The sequence below is a fragment of the Conger conger genome, chromosome 16 (genome assembly GCF_963514075.1).
Source record: "Conger conger chromosome 16, fConCon1.1, whole genome shotgun sequence".
In the NCBI taxonomy this organism is placed as follows: domain Eukaryota; kingdom Metazoa; phylum Chordata; class Actinopteri; order Anguilliformes; family Congridae; genus Conger; species Conger conger.
The window spans coordinates 3,137,926-3,149,180 of record NC_083775.1 but is presented as its reverse complement, the minus strand read 5'-3'; the positions used below and the strand labels follow the sequence as shown (position 1 = coordinate 3,149,180).

At 48.4% G+C, this 11,255-nt stretch overlaps 1 protein-coding gene across 1 annotated transcript in view; it reads right to left on the bottom strand.

The window, feature by feature from the left end:
• Positions 1 to 3,757: 3,757 nt before the first annotated feature.
• Positions 3,758 to 11,255, bottom strand: part of LOC133114952 (voltage-dependent T-type calcium channel subunit alpha-1I-like) — a 189,060-nt gene continuing 181,562 nt past the window's right edge. The window contains 4 exon segments of the mRNA XM_061224646.1: positions 3,758 to 4,384; positions 7,629 to 7,822; positions 8,819 to 8,942; positions 10,273 to 10,407. Of these exon segments, the coding sequence (XP_061080630.1) occupies positions 3,758 to 4,384; positions 7,629 to 7,822; positions 8,819 to 8,942; positions 10,273 to 10,407 (1,080 nt within the window).

Genomic DNA, 11,255 nt, shown 5'->3' with positions numbered 1-11,255 from the left:
CAAGGCCCTTAACCCCTGCATTGCTCCAGGGGGGATTGTCCCCTGCTTAGTCTAATCAACTGCAAATCGTTTCATAGTGGGTTGCCCAGCCGGCCTACCTCAAAACTGAATGGTGGGTCGCCGTTTTTGGGGGTACTTTAAAAATGCATTAGGCACAAGTCTATGGGCCCAGGAATTCGTGGATCATAAAAAGCATATCAGACCACTGGACTGGAAATATTTTATTACCTGCCAGCACTGTGCATTGGGGTGAAAGCATGCTGAATATTGGAGTTCAGGTCTGAGCTGGTAACAGAAAATTAGGTATTACCCACGTGGTCAGGGAGGGGAGAGCGCAGAGGGGCTTTGGGATTTTAATGACTCAGAGAGCTGAATACTTTCATAATACCCCTGACTCTGACTACAGGACTACTCTTATGGGCACTGTCCTCAGTATCTCTCTTGTTCAAATCTTGTTGTCAACCCAAATGTTCGCTGGTCACATTTTAACTGATATTTGTGCATTCTGTGCATACACAAGCACCTATTCCATAACTGCAGCAACGTACAATGTAACAAAATTCCACAGTGGGTTATGTGTGTGAATGTGTGTGCGTGCGTGCATGTGTGTGTGTGTGTGTGTATGCGTGCCTGTGTGTGTGTGTGTGTGTGTAAATGATTAAGGTTTTTTTTGGGGGGGGATTATGGTTAGCTCAAATTTAACGTTAGTTAAATTATATAGATATCCTGTACACACTGATCAGAGTGAGTGTGTTGCAGCCGATTAAAGCCCAAATGGAATCACCGTTTCGTTAGTTCATTTCGCCTGAAAGCAGTGCGGACAGGGAGTGTGTTTTCGGGGTGGAAGCTGAGTCACCGTCAGCATCGCTGCGTGTTTTAGTGTTTTTGAGTTTCTGAAGTGGCACGGGGGGGGGGGGCAGTCCTACGTGCAAACATGCTTCAAGTCCACACCGCCCCCCTCCGACAGCCACGAACACCAGGAAGACGCTTAGGCTAAAAAAAAAAAAAAAATAAAGTAAACCCCCATTCTAAGGGGGTTTTGACCACAACAGAATGATTTAAAAAAAAATGTGTTTGACCCTTCCATTTCAAAACAAAATGCATGTCAGTAGCATCAAAGAACATAGCAAACATGCAATTCAGTGTAGAAGATACGCACAGGTCAGGATCACAGACTACAGCACAAAGATGGGGGGGTTATACCTCAAAAATCAATCATCCCAACGTCTCAAAATTCTACTAAAAATATCTCAAATATACCGTATAAAGGCGAGGTCCTCGGTCCCAGTGCTGAAGACACAAAACTACATTTCCCATGGCCCTGAGTTCTAACAGAAATCTCTCGCTTGTACAGTTTGGACCAATGGCAGCCCTGGTTATTGGTCTATTTGATAGGGTAAGCTAATTAACTTTCAGTTCTGGAGACCAGGAAGAATGTGCCTAAACATTATGAAGAAGGGCGATTCAAAATGAGGGAAACATCAGTGATGTGCGTACACACTGGATCTTCTTACAGCAGCTGCCAATTATAAAGCATGTCCATTAGCTAAAAACAGTATCTTTCCCCCAGATTAAAACAGACCCTTCCAGATAATCTTTCTAAGCTTTTTTTTTAAATTTCTATTTGTCTAAACACCACTACCAGGACAAGAAGACAGTTTTTACTTCAATTAATTAATAGACTTTTTTTTTCTGGAGGGTTCAGTTTTAACGACACACAGAAGCTGATTACCGTTCACGGATTTCCAGCGTTTCTGAAGATTAACCCATTTCTCGTGGCTGCATTATGAATGCAGTTTGTGAACAGGTTGACCTCAATTCGGTGCATCATCTGAATTTTAAACAATTACGAGGGACGCTCTACTCTACCACAGAAAAAACATTCAAAAATAAATTGCTTTTGGTTCGAGTGGCATACGAAAGGGGTTCAACATATTCTCCGTAAGAACAATAATACAATAATTTTAAACTCTAATTCTGGGTTAGCACAGATACACAGGAAATGAATGCAGGAAATGCTGTTGTTCTAAGAAGTAAATAAATGAAAATAAAACGACACGTCAACATCCATGCTACAGAATACCAATGTATTGATAATCATTGGCTGGTTAAGGAACATCCCAAAAGTGCCACGTTTTTGCTGTTTGACACTCAGATGAAAGCTTCTGGAGTCATCGTCAGACTTGGTTTGGCATATGATGCCAAAACCAAAATAAAAACAAAACAAGAAAATAAACAAAAAAACCCAAATCTCTCTCAGCCTGGAAAAGTCTATGAGATATGAATGCCTTCTTGTGCTGATTTGCTTTGGCTGTTTCCTGCTCCTCGTTAACTTCCTGTTGATTTAAACTCCAAGGGGAACCTTAATCTGCAGTTGCAGACGCTCAGGGAAGCCATTTACTGTTGCACCCAAAATTTCCTTTTTTTTTTTTTTTTTTGCTTGATTGATCCCGCGTCACCCCGCCTTACAAAATATTTTCACGTTATAAAACTGGAAGCAACTTGCAAAAATAAGTCAGTAAACCACACACAGATGATGTCCTGTTGCCCTCGCCTTCCCCTTTCCCCTTTCCATTCGCTTCTGAAAAACAATTCTCAAAAAAATGTAATCCAGGACTGGTGTCCGTACATCTCCGTACCCTTTTTAATTCCTGCAGACAAGTCTTCCTGTTCCCGCGCCTTGACGTCCCTCCCCACCGCAAACTGTGCGGGAGCGCTGAAGAAGAGGACTTCTCATTGGTGTAAAACATGTCAATCTTTACATTTCTATTGGAGCTGGTGAATAAACAGGCCCCTCCCCCTCTCACCTCACACTGGGATTGCACTGGGTGTCCTAAGCTCCGCCCACTGCAGCCTCCTAAGCTCCACCCAGCTCCAGATCTCACCGGGGTCCCAGCGGCCATTTTCCTCTGAATGTATTTTCGCAGGCTTATATTACCATTCGCCTCCGACACCCACAGCCGACACTCTGCCAGCCCGGTGCCGTGTTCGGCTCGAATCTCCCTCATTATCCTGCTTTTTCTCTCGCTGGGAAAGGAGGGTAGGAAAGAGGGTGGGTTACATTTTTTTCAGCTGAAAAAGTGCATTTCATTTTGCTACCTTTAAAAGCATAGTTTCACAGAACTCTCCAGGGTCTCTCTCCCTGCGGACAGACACCACGGTTTGTCCGAACGACACCAGCGGTTCGAGGTCTGTTCACAGTCTCTTTGGGAAAAAAAGGGTCTGCTTCTGCATTAAATAGATCCCTGAACCACTGCCAATAAAACACAGGCTCTGTCTGTTAATTGCTGTTCATTTGTAACTTTTAAAATGAATGTTCATTTTTTATTAATTTTTTTTGCTTTATGAACCCTCGTTGGTCAAAACGAGCGACAGAGATCTCCACATCCCCATTGTGCATTCTTGTTCCTCCTCTGCCTTTTTTTTTTGTCCCGGTCTGAGTGTCGCGACATCCTCCTATCCGTACGCCGCTTGCAGGTGTGAAAACAGCCTTCCCACCTCCCGCGGTTTTCTCCCGTTCACGGTCCACTGTAATCCCCGCTGAGAAAAAATGAAGACCTCCCAGCCAACTTCACTTCGGGGGGGATAAATGGAAATTGGGAATGCGTCGCTAACAAAAGAGAGAGAGAGAGAGAGAGAGGAGGGGAGTTTTTACTCGGTTTTTACGGAACGTCGTGTGTCAGGCGGCTCTCCGGTCGGGAGAGGGAAGAAGACGGGGCCTCGGGAAAATGGCGGTGACGGCCGGAGGGAGCGTTTTTCATCTGTCTTTCCGCACGGCCGCCACCGCCCGCCGGCTTGTACTTTTCACCCGCGTGCCCCCGCCCCCGCCCCCGCCCCCCACCTCCTCCGCCCAGGGGCCGGAGAGGCAGCCCGGCGGGTCCGAGCTGCAGATCTGGCGCCCCTCCCTGCCCCTGGCGTGATCCAGGCTGCCGGTGCTGTTGCACTTCTTCCCCAGAGGGGGCGCCAGCGAGCCGGGCGAGAGCAGCGACGTCAGCGACAGGCTGCTCAGCGTCTCCGACAAGTGTTCGCTGTTGCCCGCCTGGCTGGAGCCGCAGCGGCCCACGCCCACGCCCAGGTCCTCGTCGGAGGGGTCCATGGAGTCCTGCCGGGGGCAGCCGGGGCTCATGCTGCCGCCGCAGCTGCTCTGGCTCCTCTGGTGCCCCCTGGTGGCCTGGAGGTTGAAGACGGCGGGGCGGTTGGCCGACGGGCGGGCCGGGGGCCCCGGCGATAGCTCCTCCTGGAGGGGGCAGATCAGGGGCAGGGGCAGGGGCAGGTGGGTGTCTCGCGGCGGGGACACGCTGAAGCTCAGGCCCTCCTCCAGGGTGGTCTGCAGGCTGCCCTCCGAGCTGCCCGTGGCCAGAGACGAGTCACTGTGGGACGGGTACTGGAGGGAGACCGACAGGGGAGAGGTCATTCAATTCAGTTCAATTCAATTCAATTCAATTCAATTCAATTCAATTCAATTCAATTCAATTCAATTCAATTCAATTCAATTCAATTCAATTCAATTCAATTCAATTCAATTCAATTCAGCAGGGGGAGGCAACCCTGATCCTGGAGTGCCAGAGATGCTGGTTTTTGCTCCACCCAAACCCTATAACTACATAACTGGATTCACTTTAATTAATCTGGTTTAATTAATGCAGGTGACCAGCATTTCACCGTTCAGAATACTCTTAACTCAGACTTAATAATCCATCAAACTCTTGTGATCGAGCCCAGATGGAACAAAAACCAGAAACGGCACTGGAACTCCAGGACCGGGGTTGCCTGGTCTAGAGCTTTTCTCAGGAGTAACAGGAAGGCTAAAAAGGGGGAAATACCAGCTCTGAGCCCCGAAATAGCACAACAAGAAACTCCCCAGTGAGGAGAAAACAGTGGTGAGAAAAAACGGTAAGAAATCTCTGTAGGAACCCGGCTAAAGGGGGATGCGGGCCTGTCGGTTGAGACGGTAACAAACTAGCAGGTAATCCAGATTCACCCCTTTGAAGAGGCGCGAGGCAAGACACCCTCGAGCTGAAGCACCTACCTGCATTCAGAGCAGGTACACGAGCACAGCTACAGAGCCTGCCTTCATGCGCTGGTTATGGTCCTGGTTTAATCTACTCCCGCTTTTGTTGTAATATCGATCAGGACCGAGAGCTTAGTGCCGCGAGCGTAACGTCTCGTTTCACAGACTGTACGAGGTAGCAGGGACAGATTAACTTCACACCGTGTTTTCGTCTGCACCGGCGCTTGTAGACGTTCACATCTACGCATTTGGTGTCATAACGGCCAGTTGAAGTTTCTATTGTACCGTTTCTGCGGAATGATGAATGTATTTTTTATAATTATTTTTTAAGAACAGTCCTAATCGATATTCATTCATTCATTCATTATCTTAACCCGCTTATCCTGAACAGGGTCGCAGGGGGGCTGGAGCCTATCCCAGCATACATTGGGCGAAAGGCAGGAATACACCCTGGACAGGTCGCCAGTCCATCGCAGGGCACACACACCATTCACTCACACACTCATACCCACGGGCAATTTAGACTCTCCAATCAGCCTAACCTGCATGTCTTTGGACTGTGGGAGGAAACCGGAGTACCCAGAGGAAACCCACGCAGACACGGGGAGAACATGCAAACTCCACACAGAGAGGCCCCGGCTGACCGGGATTTGAACCCAGGACCTCCTTGCTGTGAGGCGGCAGTGCTACCCACTGCACCATCCGTGCCGCTTAATCAATATATATATTCTTATTTTAATCACTTTATTTGTAAATGGCAAGCAGAGAAGGTTATAGAAGAGCAGAAGGTGAGAAGTATACAGAAGGCTATAGTATAGAAAATATTGTGTGGAGGATCATGGCGCCAGTCCCATAGGGGGATTCTGGGATGGATGGAGAACAGGGTCCCCAACGGACAGATCCGTCTGTCTCACTGCCAAAGACTGCACGTAATTAAAATAGAATAGTTCACCTCCAGGGCTTGTTCATAATTATTACTTAATTTCTAGCGTATTACAAGCTCTGCTTGTGCTGGTATTGGGGGCATTTGGGGGTTTTGTGTCAAAGACACACTTCAATGAAAGCAGCTTGTATAACAACGTAATGCCTTCAGAGTTTGAATGTGCATAAATTACCCAATTATTCCTCAAGAATTACACCAAATTTAATAATTTCCCTTGCCCTGTTCGACCTGAGGCTGCTGTGGACGTGCAATAAAGTACCTGCAAGATATAAAAACTGCGTCACTGTACAATAATTACTTTGGAAGTGTACGTTCTCGCATTTTACCACAAACCCATGAATGCCCCAACACCAGCTAATGCAAAGCAGTCAGGACATCACAAACTCCTGTCGGCCTGTAAAATATCATAAAATATCATCATATTGTTCATAAAAACTGCCTGGGTCACTTGAAAGCAGAATAAAACTGGAATGATATACAATCCTGTGTAAAATCCTTCGGCACCCTACAGTTTTTAATACACCTGTAAATTTGCTCTTGGATTTTTATTTTTCTGTTTTCTGCCAGTGGAAAAGTAGAACCTACTGTGCCATTAGACAGGAGACTACTTTCCAAACATTCATCTTCCAAAAAATTAAAAATGACAGATTTTTTGGTATTTCTTTGCTTTACAGAATATTTTCAAGACTTCTGCACAGTCCTGTCCCCTGACACATTGAATCAGAACAGACCTGGGTTCAAATCCTATCACTAGCCAAGTATTTCTCTGTGCTCGACTGATCATGCCTGGTGCTTTTCAGCCTGCAAGGAGGAGCAGACAGGCGGGGGTTTACACTTTTGGGATCATTTCATTTGTTCCAATACACCAGGCAAGCTTAGTCAAACGCAGAATCCAAAACAAGCACTATTTGAAACCAGGGGATGTATCACAAAGCAAGATTACAGAGTTAGCTGGCTACGTTCAGCAAGTAAACACGGGAACCCTTCCAGACTGGAACATGGACTGTAAAAAACCTGTTCCGGGTTTTACTCAGTGAATTTATCCGACTCTGTAATCCAGAGGGTGTGGGGGTGGAGCAGTAGATTATTCAGGGTAGAGTTCGGTTAGCAGAACGAGAGGGAATAAATTAAAATTGACAAAGGATAAATTCCGCACAGATATTAGGAAGCATTTTATCACACAGAGAGTGATCGCTGTGTGGAGTAGCTTGCCAGGGCATGTAGTGGAGGCAGAAACACTGGGGGGTTCTCAAAACCAGGCCTGATACGGTGCTAGATATAATCTTGGTTTTAGATACACTAAGTAGTAGGTACAGTTTAGTGGCAGGAAAATGCAACCATTGCTGGGCTGAATGACCTGTTCTCAGGCCTGTAGCTGCCTGTAGCGTAGTGGTTATGGTAAATGACTGGAACACGCAAGGTCGGTGGTTCTAATCCCAGTCTAGCCACAATAAGATCCGCACAGCCGTTGGGCCCTTGAGCAAGGCCCTTAACTCTACATTGCTCCAGGGGAGGATCGTCTCCTGCTTAGTCTAATCAACTGTTACGTCGCTCTGGATAAGAGCGTCTGCCAAATGCCAATAATGTAATGTTCTCATTACGTTACGTTACGTTACGTTATGTTAATCCTGCCACGTGATTTACCCCCCAGAGGTGGAGCAGGGAGAGGCTGACCTGCGTGCCCAGCACCCGGCTGTTGGCCCCCGGGGAGCGGAGGGAGGCCCAGGAGGCCGGCGAGGCGAGCCTGGAGCCGCGGGCCCTCCGGGGGGCGGAGTGGGGCGGCGCGGCCACAGGGTGGAAGAACTCCGCGGGCAGGTGGAACGAAGCGGGCGAGCCCTCCGCGCGCCGACCCCCGCTGGGGGCGCCACCTGCAGGCCGGGAGGGGAACGGCACCGTTTCAGCGCCGGCCAAACCGCCTCGCGGACTCGCCATTGATGTTTTCAACAGCGCAGATTTTTACAGTATTTACTCCCAGCTAAGGCCATCTGGGATCCTAAGACGGTTTAAGACGGTTTAAGCTGTGTTTTCAACATTTCGAGCAGGTCATAGCTGGTCTGAGTCTATTGATTCTATTTCGCCGCAGACTCAAAACACACCTTTTCAAACTCTACCTTAGTCCTCCCTCCTGATTTCCCCCGCCCCCCCTTTCTGATATCCCTATCCTCCTTGTCTACCCAAAAAAAAAAAAATTGCACTTATGATGACGACTATATGTTTAGAACAGCATTCCATGTGTATTTTCCTAGTTCTGGATGTGATGCTTTGACTTGTGGTAGAACCTATGCACTTGTAAGTCACTTTGGATTAAAAGCGTCTGCCAAATGACAAAAATGTTAATGTAAATGTCTGTGGCAGGTCAACGCTGACCAAAACTGGCTAAAGCTGGTAGAGTAAGCTGGTGATCGTGCAGACTATAGTCTGGTCAGCTGGTGGACCAGCTAAAAGTGTCAAAAACATGGCTTAAACCAGCCTGACCAGTTTAGGCTGGTTTCAGCTGGAACTTTCAGCCGGGTTATCATATCGGCATTTTAATATGCGTCTGCATCAGTGTGTCACATCTTTTAATCCTCCCTTTCTCCAGTTTCTTTCATTTTATCATCACACCATTTAAATCTTTCATTACTCTTTTCCCTCTTGGACAGAGGGAGGGAGAGAGAGAGGGGGGGTGGAGGGAGGGAGGGAGACAGAGGTGTGGAGGGGCAGAGAGAGAGAGGGAGGGATGGAGGGAGTGAAGGGGAGAGAGAGAGAGAGAGGGAGGGATGGAGGGAGTGAAGGGGAGGGGGGGTGGAGGGATGGTCGCATATTAAACATTAAATTGTCACCCCCCCTCCCCAAACGGAGCCCTGGGCTTTTCCCCGTGTGACCTGTGCCGTGGGTGGGGCTGAGCTGGGGCGGCAGGTTGGGGTTGGAGGGCCCCCCCTCAGGGCCCGGGCTGTGGGGCCGGCTCTCCTCCCCCTCCTCCAGGCTGTGGGACTCGCTGCTCCCTCTCTCGTCCTGTAGAAACACAGCACACCGCGGAGTCAGCCAATCGCTGATGCAGAGGGGCGGGGCACAGGGGGAAGGCCTTGCGTGGGCAGCTTGTAGGCTAGTGGCTAAGGTGCTTGGGGGGGCCCGGGAAGGTTGGTGGTTCAAGCCCCAGTGTGGTCACAGTAAGATCAGTGCAGCTGTTGGGCACTTTACCCCACATTTCTCCGGAGGGGATTGGACCCTGCTGAGTCTGATCAACTGTAAGTCGCTTTGGATAAAAGCATAAACTAAATAACAGAAATGTGATGCAATGATTGAACTGTGGTTCATGTTTTTCCACACAGAACAGGATGCAACATCACTAATCTCACGTATGTACCGTGCCACATACCAGGCATCCTAATAATCCCTTAATCTCGTTTAACCCTTGAAATAATGCAAATAACGCAGGTGACGGTTAACAGCGTTCATCCAGTGTTTAGCCCTGTAGACCGCTGCTTCCTCGCCTTGCACAAAATGAAACCACAGCTTAGGAAAAACATGGCAGAGGCCAGAACTGCTTTAATTCTGGGATTGAGCGAGCAGCAGGCTGGCCACGCGATGCTGGGGTTTCGCTGTGTCTGTACATTTTCACGGGTGAGTTAGAGAGCAGTTAAGCACACGGGAGAGAGTGAACTCACCCCCTCAGTCCCAGGAGTGGCATAAGCACTCAAGCGTAACTGCCGTGAAATCCCAAGAGTGCCGTATGGCGTTCACGACCTCGTACCTTTTCAACCAACCAAAATGGCTGCTGTATGATTGTTTTGATCCCCTATTAAAAGCTTAACTACCTCTTTTAAACTTTCTCAATTTTCTCAACCAAAGGCCAAAACCCCCTTGGGATGTGGGTGGAGCCACTTCATATTGGGCTCAGAGAGGGCTGAGAGTTCAGTGATGGAGATGGAGATCAGTGATGGAGAAGATGGAGATCAGTGACAGAGATGGAGATCAGTGATGGAGAAGATGGAGATCAGTGATGGAGATGGAGATCAGTGATGGAGAAGATAGAGATCAGTGACAGAGATGGAGATCAGTGATGGAGAAGATAGAGATCAGTGACAGAGATGGAGATCAGTGATGGAGATGGAGATCAGTGACGGAGATGGAGATCAGTGATGGCGAAGATGGAGATCAATGACAGAGATGGAGATCAATGACAGAGATGGAGATCAGTGATGGATAAGATGGAGATCAATGACAGAGATGGAGATCAGTGACAGAGAAGGAGATCAGTGACTGAGATGCAGATGGAGATGAGTGACGGAGATGGATATGGAGATCAGTGACGGAGATGCAGATGGAGATCAGTGACCTTGCCCTCCCGGATCAGCAGCTGGTAAGCGCTGTGCTCGTCCAGGCTGAGGTCATCAGGAAGCGCCGGGGACGAGGACTTGTCTGAGAGCTGCTCCGACCGCAGAGAGGCCTGCTCCACCTCGGCCAATCGGATCTGCAGGAACGAGAGGGAGAGAGAGAGAGAGGGAGGGAGAGAGGGAGAGAGTGAGGGAGAGAGAGGGTGGTGGGAGAGAAACAGAGAGGGATGGAGGGAGGGAGACAGGGGTGTGGAAGGGTAGAGAGACAGAGAGAGAGAAGGAAGGAGAGGGAGGGATGGAGGGAGTGAGGGGGAGAGAGGGAGGAGGAGGGAGATAAATAGAGAGAGAGATGAAGGAATGGGGGGTGGAGGGGTAGAGAGAGAGAGGCAGAGAGAGAGGGGTTAGTATGAGATTGGAAGCTGTCAGGCCACTGTAACACAGTGAGTAAGACAGAGTTAGTGAGGAGAGGCTCAGCTCAGTGTGGTGTGTACAGCACAGAAACTCTGGCCCACTGGAGCTCTGTTAGTGGGGTTCTGGGACCACTTCTCTCAGCAACACTGACCTGTCTGTGGCCTGTATTCAATCAAAGCCTGCCCTTAGCTTTGACTTACAAGTGTGTGCGTGTGTGTAGGTTCGTTCCTGTGTGTGCGTGTGTGTGCTCTTGCATGCCAGCGTGTGAGTGTGTGCCTGCATGTGTGTGCACGTGCGTTCCAGCTTGTCTATGTGTGTATTATAACAAATATACATTTTATATGAACATGTACAGATACAGCATATCTGGATGAAGTCATGCATTATGATGATGATGATGATTGTGATTGTGATTGCGATGATGATGATGATAATGATTGTGATTGTTATGATGATGATGATGAAGATGACGATGATTGTGATTGTGATTATGATTACGATGATGATGATGGTGATGATTATTATGATGATGATAATGATGCTGATGATTGTGATGATGATGATAGTGATGATG